This window comes from Corapipo altera, unplaced genomic scaffold, assembly GCF_003945725.1.
Source record: "Corapipo altera isolate COAL_440 unplaced genomic scaffold, ASM394572v1 64, whole genome shotgun sequence".
Lineage (NCBI taxonomy): Eukaryota > Metazoa > Chordata > Aves > Passeriformes > Pipridae > Corapipo > Corapipo altera.
The window spans coordinates 8525717-8546662 of NW_020884893.1; the positions used below are offsets into that span (position 1 = coordinate 8525717).

The 20946-nt window shown below is 49.6% G+C and overlaps 1 protein-coding gene across 11 annotated transcripts in view; it reads right to left on the reverse strand.

Annotated features, from left to right (window-relative positions):
- The window catches only part of KCNQ2 (potassium voltage-gated channel subfamily Q member 2), a 74396-nt gene extending 64051 nt beyond the window's left edge, over positions 1-10345 (reverse strand). For 6 of the 11 annotated variants that reach the window (XM_027645825.1, XM_027645822.1, XM_027645823.1 and 3 more), the window contains exon 1: positions 9981-10345. In XM_027645825.1, the coding sequence (XP_027501626.1) occupies positions 9981-10276 (296 nt within the window). In that variant the 5' untranslated portion in view covers positions 10277-10345. The remainder of the gene's footprint in view (positions 1-9980) is intronic. The other 5 variants (XM_027645829.1, XM_027645826.1, XM_027645830.1 and 2 more) reach the window with 2 other exon arrangements.
- Positions 10346-20946: the final 10601 nt, after the last annotated feature.

The following is a 20946-nucleotide window of genomic DNA, read 5'->3' on the forward strand; positions in this document are numbered from 1 at the left end:
CCAACCCAATTCTACGATTTTGTTTGTCACAGACTTAGATGGGAGATCTACTGATTCCCAGACCAACCCTCAGCAGGTCACTCTGTGCCATTTAGCACGACTCGAGATGCTCCCACCACCCACAAACACGCATCAGGGAGTGCAGGAGGGGCAGCTCAGAGAAGGTTTCAAATTATTTCTGATTTCTGCTGCAGAAAAGAAAAACATCATCAGCAACAAAAGGTCAGTGCAGAAATTCTTCCTACCCCTCATTAGCTGATATGATTAGTGAGAAGCTGCTAATTAGGGATAGCATTAAAAACATTTAGATGTTTAAAGACAAAAATGTGGAGAAGAAAAATTCAGTGCAAAATTCTTATAAATTACAGACAAAGAGCTCAGGAAATTCCCTTTCTCTTTAGGTCTACTTCCTTCCTTACAGGAATAGCCATAACTAAGAAAAAGGCAACCACAGTGATGTGCATCTACTACCCACAAGAACCAAACCACGAGGTCACATTAACCAAGTTTCTCTAATGCTGATACAGATTAAATGCTTCATTCCCTCAGGTTGTGGAAACAGAGCCCTCATGAAGTGCCAGCAATTGAGTTCAAGACATAATGACATGAGGACTTGTCCCTCTGGCTCAGGGTGATGCTTAATTGGGTGTGAAGTCAGCTTTTGGATGCACGTTGCCATCAGCACACTGGCTTCTCTGCAGTTCCCCAGAGAGGTGCTATGTGATAGGCTCTCCTTCAACCCCAAATTCACATGCAGCAAGGCAGCTTTCTGCAAGGCCACCACACAACCATGCCTGTGAAAAGGCCCATCCTGGGAAAAATGACACAATGAAATTCCTGCAAACCTGGCAGCTCCAGCACTGGCAGTGTCTCCGAGGAGCCCCTCCACATTTGCCCATGGCACCTCCAGTCCCTGCTCTAATACCAACAGGGAATTACAACCACTCAATATCTCACCTCTCCTAAGTGAGAAAAACCACAATGGTAAAAAACCCAACAGCGTCAGCAAATCAACCTCTGGGGAGGAAAGAGGTTACAAATCACACCTACCCCTCCATCATGAGCCACTGTAGAGCAAGAGATGCTCCTGGACAGGGACACCCAGCCCTCTGCATCCCTATGAGCTGTCCCAGCAGCTGTAACACCCTGAGGTGGACAAATGTCCCATGCAAGCTCCTACCCATGCTCGAAATGGCCGTGGTCCTTCAGCCAGGAGAGACGGGATCAGCAGCACGAACCTTCCAAGTGATGGATCCAGTTTGAGGGTTGGTTTTGCTGCTCATTCAAGCCAGGAGTCTTTATATAGAGTCAGGGCAGGATCCAAAAGCGGAAGAGAGACACCCACTCCTGGGGAGTGTAACACACACACTGAAATAAATAGCTCCCTGCCTAAGGAGATGACTCAGGAATCTCACTAGTCCTCAAAGCACGAATTATTGCTAATAAACCCCAGAAAACTTGGAGGAAGGCCCAGCAAGGGGTTAACTGGACATGACGTGGCATTTCCAGCCTTGCCAGACATGGAGGAAGAGGAAGGATGAGTAACCACAGAAAAAAACCAGTGTTCAACATTGATGCAATGGGCACACCAGCCTAAGCCCTTCCTGCAGTCTACCAGCCTCAAGACCAATGAGTTGACCTCGTTACTGGGGAGAGCTTTTGTTTTTCACTGTCCCACGTGGAAGCACTCAGGCTTAACCACCATATGGCTTGGAGTGGCAGGAGGCAACACAGCCTCACTCCCTGTTTGTCCAGCTATAATATACAGATATTTATATTTACCTCTTTTGCTCCCCTCTTGAGTGAAAGATGGAGTGCTCTTACATCCCTTATTACATTCTTCAGATCAGGTAACGAACCTCCCAGCAAGCATAAACTCAATTAATGGCCACTTTGAGACTCTGAGTTGTGCAAAAGCCCATAAACATGCAGGAGAAAGTCTCCCACTGCTGTCATTTTGCTGCCACATATAATACTCGAACGGGAAAAAGTCAATAAGACCCATTCACAGCCCTCTACGTGCTGCATCTGTAATGAACAGTGAGATCACAGCAAACTGCCCCGCTGTGGGTGATCCATGTCCCTGGGAAGATGTGCCACCCTCGTCCTCCCAGCCCAACATTAACTCTGCTGAGATCTTCAGACCACAGGATTTCCCAGAGATGGGCTGCCCCATGTCTCTGGCAGTCTGCTGTAGCCAAAGCCAACCCCAGCTTCCTCTGCAAACCCAAGGAGCACGAATAGAAACCAACCCACCAATTCAAAAGCAAATAAGATGACAGGAAATACTGTTAAAAAGAAAAGTGGAGCAAAGATAACATTTACCAGCAGTGCTCCAACTGTTTTATGCCTTTCATCTGTCTTGACTGTTCAATACACCAAGTCTTATAGCATGGACTGGCTCTCTTTGACTTGATGCACAAAACAGAGGCTTGTAGACTTCTACTTCCATTAGGGGTGCTTGCACACTGATGTAATATTAACAGAGTATTATTTCCCTCTTTCTATTCATTTTAACTATTCTTTGACTGAATTTTTTCTTTTGCACCCCATATTAATTTTTCCCACCACATCAAACCAAAGCTGCCAGAAACACACACAGCAGGTACCCAGACACTCACACAAGAGACAGAAGAGGGGTATGTACATGAGTCACCTTTGAGTCAGAATTTCTGCTAGCTAATTTTTTTTTTCCTGGGCATCATAATAACTTCGTAGAGAGTGACAGCCCAGCTGTGGAAGCTGTGTTAGGATTGCCTGCCCTGCTGTGCTCATCCACTGCAGTGCGTGACAGCAGTTCCACTGCCACCTCAGCCATATTTTGCTGTGACACTTCCCCGGGCTGGCAGAGCTCTAAATGAGAAAGCAGGACTTCCAGGCAGATCAGTGTTTGTTTACAAATGAGGAGTTTGTGAATCTCTGGGAAAGACCCTCCGGAAGGCAAAATCTCTGCCTCTTCCAATTCCGTCCTGAAGAGACCAAGCACCAGCCACAATGGATTGCCCGGATCCTCAGACAGAAAGAGGCTGCCTCCTAGCTCAATCATTCCCTCTGCCTGTCCTCTTGTTTCTTTTCCCTGTCCTACCCTCCCACAGGAGGCATTAAAAAAGGAGGATCTCTGAATGGGGACTGACCATCGAGAGCTCCCCTCCAAGAGCCAAAACACAACTGGAGCTGCTTAGGAACTACAGTCAGTATTAGTAAGGCTTGATTACCTTCTGATTTCCCCTGACTCTTGGGTTGCAGGTCTACAAGAGCTGATCAGGGTTTGCTACAATGGTTCCTTTCTCAAAACCACTTCTCAAATGTGGCTGAGTAAACGTGGATGTTAGATCCTGGTCATCCCATTTCCCACTCCACCTGAAATGACTGGATGTTTTAAGTCCCCAAACAAACCAAGTGACTGCTCAGTCACAGCACTTGCAAAGCCAAGGCTGCTGCTGCACCCAGCAGCCCCAGTGACTCTGATGCAGCTTTAAATCACCTCCCTAGAGCAGCAAGAGCAAGTGGTGAGAAGATTTCAGAGGTGTTCTTGCTTCTCACGCCTTGGAAAAGGCTGTCCTTTGACATCCAATCCACTAAAAAAAGTCACTGGATGGATGTTTACCAACACCAAAGCTTTCCACACATCTAAAAAGTACATTAAGAGGCTGGAGTGATGCCCAAGAGGGACCAGAGAGTTCTGGAGGAATGCTCTGCACTCCCTCAGTTATTGACAGTAGACAGTCAAGAAGCCCCGGGGCTGTAATAAAGCAGCTCTCGCCATCCCAGCCAGTGCCTTGGGAGAGATGCTCCCCATCAAACACTGTGAGTAATTATTTCAGTGCTTTAGAATAATTGCACATGACGCCCCCAAAACACCTCCACTGTTAAGTGTCACAGGAGGCTGCATTTGCAGTTTACCCAGGAGAAGGCCAGGAGAACCAAGTGGGGAGCTGAGGTCACAGCAGATGAGCAGAACAAGTCAGATCAAGTGTCACACAACTTGTTTTTACTGGAGAAAATTTACATTTTTCTTTCAATAAGGGTAGATGGGCACATCCACCAAGGGGCCACACTTAAATACCTACTCCTGCAGTTCAAGTGGGGCCATCTTTTGCCAGAGGTGACTGTCAGAATAGCCCAAGAGGGGTTTTTTTGTCTTGCAACCTGATTAGGAGCCATTTAAATGTACAGTGGTGAAGGACCCAGCTGCACCAACCAAACCACTGTGCTCACTGTTCTTCTGCACTACCTGGTTTTGCTGTCATGTGCTCACTAGTCAGATCAGCTTTCATCACAGGTCCCATCTAAAAACATTCAGGACACTCAGTTTAGACCACCACAACAATCTAGTTTTGCAATGTGGTTCCTTTTGAACCATTATTGCATTAAATATTGGACAAATATTCAAATATTGCATTACTCTGAAGCAATGTGTAGTGCTGGAAACTGCTCTGATGCATTGGGAACAGAGACCTCACACCAACGGGGACAGGCCACAGACAAAGTTTAATCCTTTGCAGGAATCACTCCCCACCTTTCTCAGCTCTCCTCTGTCTGTTCCACAGGACATCACATAGCAGGAAAAAGGACTGGCACATCTCCCCATCACCACAACCTAAAGAGGAATCTGTTCCTCAAGAACTAAGAAACCAGCTAAGCGTTTGACTGCCTTAACAGGGATTATGAAGGGCTAAGTGTTTGCTACTTAAGTCCCATAAGTCAAACACTAAACTTAGGTGTTTTTTATTGTTGTAAGCATCATTGGTGCCTTACTGACAGGCAAACCCTCTACCCTGCCAAAGGAACCACAATTTCTTACCCTACTGATGTCCCTTCCTTCTGCTGCAATGCAAAAAAAATCAAGAAACCTGATTTTTGCTAACTGCATCTCTCAGCAGTGCCCATCTTCCCTTTAGTATATGATTAAGGGCTTGCTTTTCTGGTTATTTCCTCTTATAATAAATAATAAATTGAGCCGTAGCAAGACTCATCTGGTTGAGTGAGGTTTGTGCAGCACCAAAAGGAGGTCACCCAGGGGATCAGCTTGTTTTTCGTTTCCTTAATGTCAGTGTGGGGTGAGCGTGACGCCTGGAACGTGACACATTAGAGTGACTGAAATCAGGTTGCTCCCACCAAGCTCTGACTAAGCTGGGGAGGAGCTCGTGAGGCTTCACACCGTGAAGGTCCCCCTGGCCCCTCAGGAGGACACAACCACTCAGCTGAGGGCACCAGCCCTGCAGGTCAAAGCCCAGCACACCCATGAAGCTCAGCACCGGTGGGAGATCTGTACTGGCTCCTTCACCCCAAGTACTCAACTAAGAGGTGGGAAGGAGAATCCAGGAGGTCCCTGTATGTCACTGGAGGATGGGCTGAGTTTGGTGGCATTGTACCTGCCTGCAATAACACTGTCTGCGGGTGAGGGCTTGCCATGAACCACCCCACTCCTCAGAGTTTGGGGATGGATATCTGAGACTGTCAAACTACATTTACCCCAACATTCTGATGTGAGAGGTTATCTGGGAACGGATCTGTGTGAAATAACCACGTTCTCATCAGACCCTGAGGAGAGGAAGGAGTAACAAAAGAGGCCACCCCTGCACTGAGAAACCCTGGACCTCTGGGAAGCAACTGCATCCACTCCCTGTGCTCCCACTGTGCCAGCTGTGGCCATGCCAGGATGCAGCATGGGCAGGAGACTCTCTGAAGAGAGAGGTGGCTTGTGGCTGGGTTAAAAGGGAAGAACAAACGGGATGGGGATGGTACAAGGAAATTTTAAGAGAATTAGACAGAGAGGAAATGTTCTTCCTTATTATAATTTAAGTCCGTGCACTTGCTTAATTAACTGAATGTATGGTGCACAGTATGCAGATAAAAAATGCACCCAAACTATTTTTAACACAGTTAAAAAGGCGCATTAGGGTTCTAAATTCTAAATAGGAAATGCAAGAATTATGTTGGTTCCTGAGGACACAGCTTTTAAAGTGCCTGAATCCAGGCTGTTTTCTTGCCACTGCCCCAAATCCAGGCCCCTCCTCTTCAGAGATCAAGTATGAGCAGCAAATGGGCTTCCAGACACATCAGGCTATGGAGGTGCCCACTGCAAGTACTTTGCTTAGACTGGCACAGAACACAGTGGTTCCTCCTGAAATAAAATCACTTTCAAGTATTGCAGCCCTTCCAACTCAGCACCTCTGAGCACAGGACAGGTTACAGTAACCAAGGTAAAAGGGATAGAAGGAGGAAAAAAAATACTTAGATTATTCAAAGAAATAAAATGAAATCATTTTGGAAGCCAACTGCTTCCTTGTGCACAAAACTGCCTCAAGATCCGAGTGCTGCTGCATCCCACAAAAATCCTGATCTGCTATTTAGACACAGCTCAACTTTTCAAGTTTCAGCTCAGCCTTGAACAGAATGAGGCCACGTGCTGCATTGTTAAGGATCTGCCTAAAAAAAAAAGGGTGGGGGGAAGGAATAAAAAAGAAAGATGATGAAAGAAATACCGGAATACCGGGAGATGATGAGATAGGGGAACCAGAGTCCACCTCCAGCCACACTCAAAAATGGGGCCCACCAGGCTCAGCTATCCATGGGGCAATGCAAAATATATATTATATATGATCTGTACACACACAGCTCCCATGAGCAGGTCACCCCAGTTGTGTCAGTGTAGGAAGAGCTATTAAGTATAAAAATGCATCCTAACACAAAAATATAAACCTGTGCTTTTGCTCACAGAGGTAACAGCACTTTCAGAGAGGTAACATTTGAGATGAGACCACGTTAATGAGTTGGGGTTGGGGACGAGGAGGGAAGTGGGGGAGTTTCCCTGGTTTGAATTTCCCTGGTTCCTTATGCGTGAAATGATGTGGAAGGGAATGAGCAACAGCAGGAAGATGTGGGGGAATGAAATCAGATGGATTGGATCTGGAATGCAGCACTGGAAATAAATGCAACCTGCACGGGTATCTCAAGGCAGAGCATCGATCACTTGGTGCAGAACCTACCTGGGAGATGGGCCTCTGCAGGCAGGCATTGTCAGAGGTACTGACCCAGAGGCACTTCTCATATTTGTTAAAGCATCTCCATGCTGGGAGAGTCCCCACAGTTTGTGTCCTGGCATTGGGTGCAGGGAGCTGCCGGAGCAGCACAGTGGCCCCGGAGCAGCTCCACACCGAGAAACGAGGCTGGGTCTATAAGCATCTCCACAAGCTAAAAACCCAGCCTTGCAGGGTCACAAACTCATTCACACTGGAAATAGCTCCTAAAGCTTCCTGCAAGAAACTCCCTGTGAGCAGCAGGAGCAGAGAAATAGGGGTGCTGACAGGGGGGTTGGGGTGGGGGTCTAACTGAGCCCAAGACAGTAGCAGAACAAGGCACCCTCATCCACAGTCTTTTTCAGGACTCCCATTCCTGCAGCATGGGAGCTAAAGGTGCTTTTGTGCTCAAGGCTTTGGCACAAAATGGGGTTTGGGGCAGGAGGAGACAGAGTAACCCCAATAGCACAGGTGGGGCACTGCACCGGCCATCGGGACATCTGGATGGTTCCAGCTCTTCCATACAAACTTTATGACCTTGAGCCAGTCTCATCATCCTCCCATATCTTCAAATATGCAGCGACTAAGCTTTTTATCTGTCCTGTCTGGCTGGCTTACAGACTTCCAATTACAAAAACCCAGGAAAGCCCCTCCCTGCCCCATTCCAACACTCACAGACCTGTCACAGGCCATGCCGGGCTCACCCGGGCAGCAAAGGCTGATAACTGGTGCATGAGCTTATCCTGGGGACTTTGTAGGAAGTTTAACAAATCCTTCAGCTCTTTAAATAACAAAACAGAAACTGCCAAGGCTAAACCTATCGTAGGTACAGTGCAGAAGACTGGAATTCATATAACTTCCCAATACACCATAAAAAAAAATAATTATATCACCAATGCTTCACAGACGTTGGGGCAATTCCCACTCCAGTCCTGAATTCAGCCTCCCTTTCCCAGCAGGTGCATGGGTGGGGATGGTTTTCAATGGCTCCATGTGGTGTCAGAGCAGATTCAAGTAGAGTCACGAGCCCAGAAGAAACACAGCTGTTTGGGCTGGGAGAACCAATGGGCACCCCAGCTTGGCACTGGGAACAGATCTGTTTGGGGTAACCCTGCTCCTGCCCTGGGAGCACTCCTGGCTGCCCAAGCAAATGCCACAAGAGAGCCAAACAGGTCAGAAATTAAGATACAGCAGCTGAAGAAGACAAAGTTGTTTATAAAGCCCTTACAGTCAGGGCTACCCCTGCTGCTTGCCATTTGGCTTTCAGCTCCTTCCATCTCTATCACTGCCACCCCAGTGTCCCAAGCTGGGCTCTCACCTGTGTTTCACAGTGTACAGTGCACGTTGAACAACATCCCCATCCCTGGCACATGCACAGGGAAGCTCCCAGCTCACAACGTGGATGCTCGGCCCCTCCATATGATTCTGGAAGGTTTTGTGACACAAACCACCTACAACTCCAGAGGATGGCCAGGAGCATGAAGGATGCTCAGGGTGCCCAGGACTGGACTCATCATAGCTGGAACTGAGCTCCACAGATGCTCTCTCTTCTCCTCTCCTGTTTCCCTTGGGGCACAAGATCCCCCAAGGACCTGAACTTGCATCAGCGCAAGGAAAAGCTTCCCTTTCCACCCAGCCAGGATCTCACCTCTCTGACTGGTCCCACCAACACCTCCCTGGAAGGCCTCAATGTACAAAATGGCTGAGGACCAGAAAGCCCATCCCAACTCCTTATCTTACAATAGCATAACATCAAAAGGATGGCAGGGGGGGAAAAAAACAGAAAAGGCCCCAAAAATCCTCCTGCCGGGGCTGACAGAGGCCCTGGCCATGATGAAAAACACAGAAACAAAAAAAAAAACAAACCAACCATTGACACCAAGGGCATGAGCACCCCAACCTGAGCCCAGGCCTGCAGAAGAGCCTGGTGGGACTGTGGAAAGTCCCAGAGGGAAGGGAGTTGCAGTAACACAGCAATTTATCTTGACCCTTTGCAGTCCTGGGAACAACGGGAAGTCATCTGCTCTCCTATGCAGCAGTGCCTCGGAGATGGGCATCCTTCTGCCAAATGAGGGTCAGCTGGGCCATTTCTGCCTAAAACCCGGTGCCAGGGGGGAGATGTGCACCCAGGGATGCTCCTTTGTTTACCGCTCGGCTCTGTGCAGGCAGGGAGCCCGAGACACTGATTAGCATTTCTTTCTAGACACATCTCCAATTCAGCCGCTTCCCACGGGGGGACAAGAAATACTTCCAGAACCCTGAGCAAAGCCCCAGAACCAAACGCATCCCCAAACCCTCCTCAGCCACCCAACATGCAAAGATGGGGCCGGGGAGGGGAAAGGATGCTGGGGGGGTGGGGGGGAAGGGGAGGGAGGAGAGACAGTGCCTGAGCAGAGCTTTTTGTTCCTCTGCTCTCAGCATTGCTATGGTGATTTCAAGCAAGACGGAGGAACAGTCGCTACCCGTCACTCCCGCTGCTCCAGCCCCCTGCACCGACCGCATGAGCAGCCCCTTCCCCCGCAAGCAGGAGCGGGCAGGGGGGAAGAGGGTGCATCGCACCTTTCCGAGGAGCCACCCGCCAGCTCTGCAGGGGCAGCTTCTCCCCCCACCCCCCTCCCCGCATGGAGATCGCCGCCTCCCGCCCCGTCCCCGGGCACCGCCTGGGCTGGGGCGAGGGATGCAGGATGCGGGATGAGGGATGCGGGATGCAGCGGTGGCCCGGCCCGGCAGCCCGACTGCTCTGGAGGGGGGGAGAGGCTCAGCCTCCGCCCCCCGCAGCATCCCCTGGGGCTCCCCAGCCAGCCCTGGCACCCGGCATCCCCTCCCCGCACCCGCTCTGCAGCTGGAGCATCCTCCCTCCCCGGCGCATTTGGGGGGCTGGGAGGGGTGGAGGAGGGCAGACCGAACCGGGGGGGTTGTCTCTGCCATCAGGTTTGCCCCCCACCCTTTTTTACTCACACGTATGCGTGGTAAATGAAAGCCCATCCCCGCGGTCTCTCCAGCACATTGTAGAGGAAATTCTGCAGCTTGCGGTAAAAAGCATTCCTTTTGGGGGGCTTCCCGCTGCCCGAGACCCCGGAGCGGGGCTTGCTGAGGATGCTGCCCCGCTTGGAGCTCTCGGAGCCGGCGATGAGCAGCGCTCCGTCCCGGCTGGAGTCCGGGGCGCCCGGGTCCAGCCCCACGAAGCCCACCTTGAGCTTCTTCTCCGCGGCGGGGCCCGGGTAGACGCCTCCGTTGCGGGATTTCTGCACCATGGTGGCGGCAGGGGGGAGGGCGGCGGGGCCGGGGGCGGCGGGGGGCTCCGGCGGGGGGCTCCGCCCGCGCTCCCCGCCGCTGCTCCGCGCCCGGCGCAGCCGAAGCCGCAGGAGCCGCTGCAATCGGCTCCGCCAGCGCCACCCCGCCGCCGCCCGCCCCCTTAACCCTTGGCATCCCCCGCCGGCGGCAGCATCTCGCTCTCCCCCCCCCCCCCCCCCCCAACTCCCCAGAAACCCGAGTTTGCCACCTGGGTTTTCCCCTCCCCAGCCAAAAGAAGAAAAAGCGGCTCCGGCTGTTCCCCACCAAGAAAATCAGGATCTGGCGTTGTTCCCCCAAATGCGTTGTTCCCCCCCTCCAGCATCCCCCTCTCAATTCAAGGGCCCACATCTTCCCCCCGCCCCCCGCGCAGTGGCCCAGTGCCCCCTCCCAAACTAGGCTCTGGGAACCCCCCCAAAATCACCAAGGAGTGGGCTCCTTCTGCAAGAGCCCCATGGGAAGGGCTGGGCAGCACCCTGCCCATGGGATGTCCATCCCCGTGGATTTGACGTGCCCCCCCTGGCAGCGGGTGCAGACATTGCTGCAGCTTCCCAGGAAGGACTCAATCCATGTCCCATCTCCACTTGGCCACTCGGCCACCAGACCTGCTCACCCTCACCACAAATCCCTATGTGCAAAGTCATTCCCTTTCTCCACGTTTCCTGAAGGTTCAACCTACCACCTTAGGACTTGGAAACCTAAATTTTCAGCTTCCTTTATGCCCTGAAATCCCACCATGATGGGGTGGGGTCACCGAGTTACCCAGGGACCAAGCTCTCAGCATAGAATGCCCATCTGCAGATGTGCTGACTCAAATCAGCTCTTTAACACCCCACTGCTTATGGTCCAGCTGCACCATTTCCTCCCCATGGCTGGTTCTGCCCCAAGCCATACTTCCTCCTGACCTTCCCACCTTCATAGGACTCAGGAGAAGAGAAATAGGCTGCAGAAGCCTGAGGTAGGGCAGAGGTACCTGCCCCACACAGTTATCCTCCATGGAAAGGGTTCATTGCAGTGCAATGGGAAGACCTGCAATCAAATAAGCTCAAGCCCAGGATCATCAATTCCTATGCAGTGACTTTTCTATCCCTTGCAACCCAACAAGTCACAGATAATTTCTGAACTGCACACCTCTGCATGTTCTTTGTAAGTAAACAAGGCTTTAGGACAAGATTTTTTTTGTACATGAATTGCAAGCTCAGATGAGCTGCTCCTTTCATCACAAATACCTCAACACAATATTCATGGAGAAGCAGCAAAATGGTTGCCCTCAGTTTCCTGGCTGCAGGAACCACCCAGGGCTGTGTTTCATTCCCTCTCTTAGCAGAGTCAGCAGTTGGGAAACCAATCCTGCCACTCTGTATTGTTGCCAGCTTTTCCTGAAATTCATATTTAAATGAGAAAATCAACATGACCTTCCAGAGTGCACTTCTCAAGTCCTGGCTTTTTGATCCTCTCCTAATTCATGAGGAGAATCCCAGTGACAACTAATGGACAAGAGAAGAGCTGAGATTAAAGCTGCTGCCGCTCACTCCCCAAACCCTACCATGAATGTTAAGAGAAGGGCCAGCGAGGAGAAGCCCTACATTTTTTATGAACTGTATGTTTCCTGTGACCCATATTCTCTCCAACACATGGCTCAAAGAGAAGCCATCTCTGCAAGGCAGGCAGAAAACTAAAGCTGGGTTAAATACTGGAAAAACAGATCTGCAAGTATGTCAGTGAATAAATTACTCAATTCAATGAGGGGCCATTCTATTCATTATTTGTGAACACTAGTAAGATCATTAGTGTTCTTTAATAGGGTGGCCAATTACAAATGTGCCTGGCACTAATGTACAAAGTGCATTATTATAGATCCAGTGACGCAGTCCCAAAGCAGGAAATATCCCCCTCCATAAAAAGGCCAACAACAAACAGAGGAAGCAATTTTCAATTAACAAATTCAAGATTACTAATAGTCTGTGAGCCCTAAAGAAGAATCTAAATTCAACGCACTCTTCTTTGCCTAATTAGTTGGTCATTTGCCATGTCTCACTGCAGCACAGCTTTGGGTATCCTTTATCTCTGAGACCACCAAAAATCAGGAGTGAGAAAGGTAAGGGGTGGGATTTCACCCTTCCCAAGGCTTGGATGGGCTGAGGAAAGACATGGTGTGGTTGTAGGCACTGTCAGGGATTGTTGCAACTCTCAGGAGGGAGGCAAAACCTCAAAGACAAGCGAGGTCTTGTGAGCAAGTGGTATCAAGGATTGCCTCCTTATGTAAGCAGAGCAGTCCTTGGGAGGTGGAAAAGGCCTGAAACTGGGGATGAGGACCTACTGTAGCCTCGCCCCTTCTTTCTCTTCACCTTGGACTCTTAGGGCATCTCTAACTCCTTCTCTATGGATAATATTCCCTGAGTTGGCACTGCAAGTTGTAGTTGAGTGTTCAGAAGCACATGATTGGGACCCCAAGCACGTGGCTTTCCACTTTCCGCCCCCACACGCCACTCCAGCAGCTCACAAGAGCTCTCCCTTGCTCCAGCCTGCACAGTGCCTGGTGAGCTGTGGCCCTGAGAGGAGCAGCAGTCTCTTGGGAACAACTGGAACACAAACACAAATCGAGTTGTGATGTCCAGCACGGAGCCCGCAGCAGGTAATTTTGGAGATGAAGTCAGTTGTGTTGTCACTTCTGCTGGGTGGCAGAAGACAGGACACAGCCATTAACACTGGGAATTAATGAGGTATATAAAAGCAGTACTGAGAAAGTGCTTTTATCTGATCCAAGGACATTTTGTCTCCACAAACAAACAGAATTACTGAGTCAGTCCTTTACTTTCAACACTAGTGATGGCTTCAGAACACAAACACCATGGCAGATAGCTTAGACCCTGAAGGTAGGATGAAATCCATCAATCCATATTAAGATACAAAAAGTCCATGCTCTGTCCCCTGGCAATTTTTGAGACATAGTAAGAAGTGACTGGTGTGAAACATGTAGAATGACTCCAGGGATAAATTTCTGCTTGAAACACTGAACGAGAGCCCTTTCTCCATCCCCACCCAGCTGGTGGTTTGTGTGAACTGTGCTACCCGTAGCCTGGGTTTTGTCACTCACAGCTTTCTTCCAGAGCTATTTTCAAATCCTTAAGCAGATGGTTTTACCTCCCCTTGTACGGATGCTGCAACATCCCAGCAACACTAACCTGCCAAGGGAAAAGACACGAACAGCTCGGTCTTTCTGCACCCAGTGTCCCCCCATCTCCTTCTGCTTCAGCTACCCCTCGCCTCCCACCACCTCATCCTCTTCTCTGAGCAGAAAACAGCCTCCAAGAGCCCATGACTGTTGATTATTCATGTGTCTTACTTGCTTCACTAAAAGGGACTCTTTCCAACACATGCCAAACCATTTTCGGGTTTGAAACCAGCAGCCCTGACCCAAGAGAGGTTGGTTCATACAAGGAACTCAACATGGAAGGTTGAACTTTATTCTTCAGAATGAAGTGGAGCCCACGGGGGGGGAAAAATTGTAAGAAAGATAATTCATGTGCACAAATGGAGAAATCTACAGATTTCACAAGGAGAAAGGTGAATATGACAAGGGGATACACACTTCTGGCTAGAACAGAGGGCAATGTTCAGTGAAGGCTTCAGCATTTGGGATGGGGAGATTTGGGCACAGCTTAATTTTCTTTAAAATTAGAAGTCTAAACAGACAGAGGCTCCCCAATGACTCCTCCCTCTCCCTCCAAAGGAAATTTTAAGCTGTATTCTCATCTTTACTAAGCACAGGAAAAGATGCCCATGAGAGGCCACCCCTCCCTGCCACTAAAAATCTTCAATCAGAATTTGCAAGAAACACACTGACAAGAAGCCAGGCTTCCTTCATCCTGCTGCTGACAGAGCTGCTTATTTTATATTACATATTTATTGGATGCAAAATTTCTGTACCACCATCCATCTTCCTGTCCTGTTCTTAGACAGCACTGACCTCCTTCGAGGCTGTAGCAGAAAAACTCAGGACAAATCCTGCTGTATGAGATCAGCTTGAGGTGCAGCTGGAAGTGTCTGACTGTATGAACAGAGATCTCCCTAAGTTACACTGAATTAACTGGAAGGGAGACACGTGCACTCCATTCTTAACTAGGAAGTTCAAATTCCTCCTTTCTAAGAGTGATAAAAATTGCTGAGGTCTAAATATTAATTTGTGCTGTGGAGGCCTCACTGTAAGGAAAACCAGTTTCTGGAAAGAACAGCTACTTGACTGGGCAAGTGGAAGGAGAAGCAAGTGGAAAAAAGCAAAGTTGGGGTGAATTCTCTTGAGTTAAACTGAGTTACACTCAAAGCACCCACAAAGCTGAAAATAAGCCCCTTGGTCACAGAGGGACTGGTGCCCACCCCATTTCCCCTGTCACCTTTTTACCACTTTGCTTCTGCCCCACTCAGCCTCCCATAGATTATTCCTCTGGCAAATTCCCCACTGACCAGGTCTCCTTCCCCATCTCTACTCTCCACGCTTCCATCATCAGCCTCCAGCTCTGTCTCCTGCCCTCACCTCCTCTGAGACCACGTGTAATTCCCTTTCTTCATTTATACTTGTTACCTTGAAGGTATTTTTAGCCCATGACCACGTTGCCCCTGAGCCTTCCTTTTCCCAGACTCTTTAAATTTAGCTCTCTTAGTCATTCCTCATGTCTCCCAGTGCTCACATTCTTCCTCCTGACCTCCTTGGTTTTCTGCCTCCTCCTGCACCCACAAGGACCAAAGCCACACCATCAAATTTCCATCACCTCTGTGCTCTTAGACTTCATTCCCTGAGATAAGGCTGCTCCAGGACCTCCTCCCATACCCTGAGGGACACAAGTTCCTTAGGGGTGACCCCTCAGAGATGTGGAAGACTTCCCACCAGCAGCCCCTTTCCAGTGCCTCCAAACCAGCGCTGTGCTCTTCACAAAATACAGCTTATAGCAACAAAACTAACTTGGTCTCACTCAGGAGCTCTTCCAGCCTTGCCAGGTTTCAGAGCTTGGAGTCCAGCTCAGGACTGGCTCTGCTCCCAGTAAAACACCTCCCAGGATCATAAGTGCATCCTGGCTGGGACCCAGTCCCACAAAGCCCATTAGGTGCTTTGTTCCCATTCAAGCACCTGCCTCCCACCAACTTCAAAGCTGAATTGAAACCTGCATGAATATTTAGGGGCTGGAGGTTGTCATCAGAAAGAAATAAGCCCATACTGAAATAGCTGATTCTGACACATCATCTCTGACAGGAGGAGCACAGCGGATTCCTCTGTACTTTATCCTGCTGTGGAGCAGAAACCAACTCAATTAAACAGGATCCAAATGGCCCCAGGTGTCCTGGGTTGGGAGGCACTTTCCAGAGCCCCACCTTGGTGGGTGCTGAGGGCATAAAATGGGGTTTGGGGTGTAGGGGGGATTCCTGCTCTGTTGGGATTATAGCACTTGGGGAGCTGTGCTTTGTCACAGGGGTCTGTGGAGATGAGCCCATCGTGCCCCAGGGATTTGATATTCCTTAGGGAGGAGCAGTGAAAGGGAGTAAAAAGCTCTGGCTGGGAGGTTTCCTGCCAGGAGGAGGGTGGCAGCATGGGAGATGCATGAGGGAAAATTATTTTCTTTTTTCCGTTGCAAAAGGTTTTTTTTCTTTTCTTTTTTATTCTTTTTCTTTCTTGCTGAAATGTCAAAATATCCATGTTTGGCAAGATAGACAACCAAACCCAATCACTAAAATACTAAAAAGCTTTAAGGCTAATTATTTTACCTCTTTATTATTGAGAGAGATTAAAAAAAAAACACCTTACAAATGTAAAATAAAATCTGCTCTCTCATTTTTTTTCATTCCAAAATGTTAAAGAACGATTATTAGATTTGGGGTTTAATTAGAAGTGTTGGGTTTGATCCATTTTCAGGTTAAAAAATGGAAATATTCTGTTGGGAAGCTGCCAGGCAGACGTGGCTGTCTCCATGCTCCTGCCTCTGTCACAGCATACCATGTGTCATCTGCAAAGAAAAACTCTTCAAGTAACTAAATTCGTAGTTTCTCTGCACCATGAGCTTTTGCTGCAGGCTTGCTTTAGTCTCTCAGCCTGGACACCTGGGAAATCAAAAGAACATAAAGGGGCAGGGGTTTATGATTTATTTATCTTTAACCTGAGGTCTTGAGGAAAGCTGGTGTGTGTGCATCTGCATCTCTCTTCCCTCCTTTTATAACTGCAGAGCTTATGGGCAATTGTTGTCTTCTTTATTAAAGATTTGTGGGGACTTTTTAGATGGCTATGAGTGAAAATATGTGATCAGAGAGAGGACAGAAACCCTGAAATCTCCTCACTGCAGGAGATGTTGATGCACCCACACAACTGTGATGGATATCAGAGAACCCACCTATGACTTCTCAAAACATAAATCCATGGGAAAATGCACACACACACACACACACACCCCTTTTGTACTGCTCATGAAATTGCTTCTTTGTGGGCTCACTTTGGATCCTGTGAGCCCATGGGGAGCAGTGGGAGGCTGGGAGCCTCTGTGGAACATCTCTGTGCTGGATAAGGCAGGACAGAGCAGAGGGGCAGGTCCCCTCCGGCAGTGTGGATGCTGTGCCTGCAGGACGACTTTCCCTCCCTTCCAGCCTGATTTTCATGCAGGCCCTGTTTTGTTCTTGCAACTTTGTCTCACTCACACTGGTCCAAAGGATGTTCCTGTCCTCTGGGCATCTGGACACCCTGGCTGTGCCCTCAAAACCTCTCATTCAGCATCTCAGTGTGCTCGCCTGCGTGTGCAGGCAGCAGGCAGAGCAGGGGAGGGCGGCTTTAAAAATGAGCTGTCAGCTGGCCATGGCTCAGGCCACCCTGAGAGAGGGAATTCACCTGCACCTGAAGGTGTGGCCAGCCTCAGCCACTCCTCCCTGCCCCCACTCTCTGCACGTTTCCTGTGGTCCCTGTGGAGATCTATGGCTGGTGACAGCACCACAGCATATTGACCTGCAGCAGCACATTTCCCTCCCAGCAATCGCTCTAATGGGAACCGCTCGGAGCATCCAGGAGGCCGGTGCAGCTCCATTAATCACAGCAACCTCCTGCCTGGCATGAGCAGCCCTCACTTGTCACCACAGTCCTCCAGGTCAGTGCCGGGGGAGGATTCCACGCTGTGTCCTTAGAGCAGACTCACACTGGAGAGGAGCTTCCCCTCACACTGATGTCTGAGCTGTGGCAGGGGCTGGCACAGACAACAATCCCCTGCACTCCAGTCCACACCAAAACCCAGGCTCAGAAACCAGTAATGCCAAGTAACTACTGTCACACCCACCACCTGCACTCAGAGCTGATATCTGGGAAGCTTCCTCCCTTCTTTCCCCTTCTTGTGTCCCCTTCCCAAAGGCTGGCTGCTTCCAAACTCATCACTCTAAGTGCTCGGCAGGCAGGCTCTCGCTGGGGCTGGCTGGGGTTGCAGAAAGCATTTAGCAGATATAAGGCATGAGAACAGTGCCAGACACGAGGTGATTACAAATCATCTAAACCAGGCAAAACCAGGCCACCCTAAATTTGTAGATAGCAAAGGAGTTTTTGTGAACAGAGCTGAAATGAGTTACTTGAAGATGCTGCAGTACCTCTATGTAAAATGTTGAAGCTGTGGCCAAATGATGCCCAAGGCAGGAGGCAGGGGGTCTGGTCCAGAGCTGGACCCCAGGCTGTGCTACAGCTCTGGTTTCTCCTTCAAATCAGCAATATCTCTGTGTGAGAGTGAAGGCACAGGCCAAGAGACGGATGGGGACTGGTGCATTGTCCTGGCCAGAGCTGCTGCTTTGTGCTTTTCCAGCTGCAGATGCACCTGAAAACATGGATCTCAAATCACTTTCCGAGGTTGTGTAGTCACTTGGTGCTGAATGTGCATCATTCCCACCTCTACCATAGATGATTCAGCACCTCCATCACCAGCAGGCAATGGCAGGACCCACTTGGGTGATGTCCTCTGGGAATGCTGGTGTTGAGGAGGCTGAAGGATGCCTTGGCCTCCCTGGCAGTCAGTGACATTGGTTTCCGAGGGAGCAGGAATGAGATGGAAGGTCAGGAAATGTCTACTTGGTCTTGTCCCATAGTGGGACAAATGCTATTGAAATGCTCCAGATGTCAGCTAGAGTTTTGAGTCAACATGAGACAGGCAGGACCTTGCTGCCCTTGCAGGGTTAAGGTTCAGCAAAATCCAGTGACAGATGAAGGGAGCAATGGGAAAGGAACTGCCTTAACTGGAGAGGCAGTTCTGTAGCTCCTTTCTGAGTGTCCAGGCTGCCACGAAAGGCTCCACACCAGCGTTTCCAGGTCTCTGCAGGGATGTGCCCAAGCTGACAAGGGGTTGTGGCTGATGCTTTAATTCACCTCCTAAGTGCAGAAGGGCAGCAGGCAGTTCAAATTCACTCAGCTCAGCATCTGCAGCCTGGACTCCACTTGCAGTCTTGCAAAAACCTTATAAATTTTTTAAAGCAGCCCGAAACGCCTGCTGAGTTGGCCAATCAGCTCCAGTGGATTAAGAAAACTTAGTTTAAATTATTAACAGCACACAGCCAGACACGAGGGTAGAGGTGGAAAAGGAGAAGGGACTCCTTCCTCCTTCCCTAGTGGATGTCACAAGAGCAGCCAGCACCAGGCTGGGGATGTGCAGAAATGTCTGTTCACTCCTTGGAGGATGTTCCCATTCATAGAATCTCCCCTTCTCCATCAGGAAATCCGGACAAGGCATCAGTGCAATGCTGTGCACAGGATGTCCTTTTTGGAAACTGGGTGCTGGTTCACATCCAGCCCCTCCACTCCTCTCTCTCCCTCCCTCTTCTTCCAAGTCCATTGGTTTCTTGAACAACCTCTTGAAGAGCTGATCCTCAGCTGAATACTCAAAATGGGTCTGATGTTTTTTGACTTTCCTACAACCTCTAGTAATTTTTCCCCCACCAGCTTTAAATTTCAGGTAATACAGTCACATTTGCAAGCACTGGTCCCCAAAGAAAAGACAATAAGCACTTTGCTCCACCACAGACGCGCTGCCTGCCAGGATCGGGGATGTGGGTCTGCCCTTCCCCTCCTTGGCAGCTCTTCCAGAAGGATTTCGTCCCTGCTTCCACGCGATGGCGTTGCTGAGGCTGCTACGGAGGGGAAGGATTCACCGCGACGCCTGCAGGGAGGACTGAGATGGGAAATGCCTCAAAAAAAAAAAAAAAAAAAAAAAAGTTGCTATGAAAAAATGCCGCCGAGTTCTCGGCTGTGGGGTCCCAGCGCACCTGCCACGGCAGGGAGGAATTGGGAGAATCGTCAGAGTTTTATAATCCATCTCACCAGCACAGCCCTACACATACCTGCCATGGGCCACATGCACCCACCTGCTCTGGCACGGTGCTGATGGTTCCCAAATCAACTTGAGCTTGCTACAGAGTTTACCAAATGCCATTTGTGGCCCAGTTCAAGGGGATTTCAGGTTGCTTATAAGTTTAGTAGAACCCCAAAATGGGTCATGCCAAACTAAGCATCATCCCCAGGGCACCTGCAAGCCCTGTGGGGTCAGGCAGTGATTTGCACGTGTTGGGTCATTGATCCAAGCCCAGAACACAAATCCACAATGGATTCAATCCAGGGTTTGGCTGGAGGCAAGTCATGGCTTCATCTGATATTGATTTGAGATCCTCAGAAATTCAGCATACTTAATTTTCTTTTTTTGAGCCTCATGCTTTGAAGTAGGTTTAAATTACAATATTTCTGTTAATTCTGCCTCTCTACAGATCCTGACCCAAATCCTCCAAAATGGGGGATGCTGCTGCTGCTGACATCTCACTTCTTTCTGCTCCTGCAGATCACCTGGGGTGCCACCTCACAGTGAAATCAGGTTGAAAATTCAGCCCTGCTGTGAGCCATGAGCAAGTCTGAGTTAAATCCTCGGGGGTTTATATTTTTCCTGTTCTGCAGTCCCACTGTTAATTACCACACCACTTGTGTGCTGCTACCAGCGCGTCTTTCACAGCTCCCCTGGCATATTTCTGTGGAAACGTAGCTGTGGTTTTGTCAGACTTGTTTTTGCTTTTAAAATAGCAATAGAGGTGCAGACTTTGTGCCTGCTCTTCTCTGTCCCTCACCTGACCCCAAGGTTGTCCCCACTCCTGCTGCTGTGGCAGGGACTGGCTTCCCCTGGGGACCTGAGAGCTGGAGGTTCCTGAACAGCGTGGGAGTGATATTCCCACAGGAGTTCCTGTTCCCAGTGCTTTTAAGGATGGAGGAAAAACATGCACATGAAGATGTTCTCCTCCTTGGAAATACTCAGGAAGGGCCACGAGTCTGCCATGCTGGCCTGGGAACAACATGCCTCAGGAGCTGGGAAATGCAGGAGGAGCTGGAAGATGAGATTAAACTATCAGTGGGAAAACAGCCTTCTCCCATGGTCGTGCTGTGCCTGCAGGGATCCCCAGATCCCCTTCCAATTTGTGGCATGCCAGGGACATGGCACTTCATAGAGCCCAAACACTACAAAGACCTTGGGCATCACATTGATTTCTACAGATGAAGCTGGTGGATGGGGGTGGTGAGAGAGAGAGCTCCTGGGAAGGAGCCTGCTCTGGGCACTTTGGCTTCTCCTAAAAGCTGTGTCATGGGCACAAACAA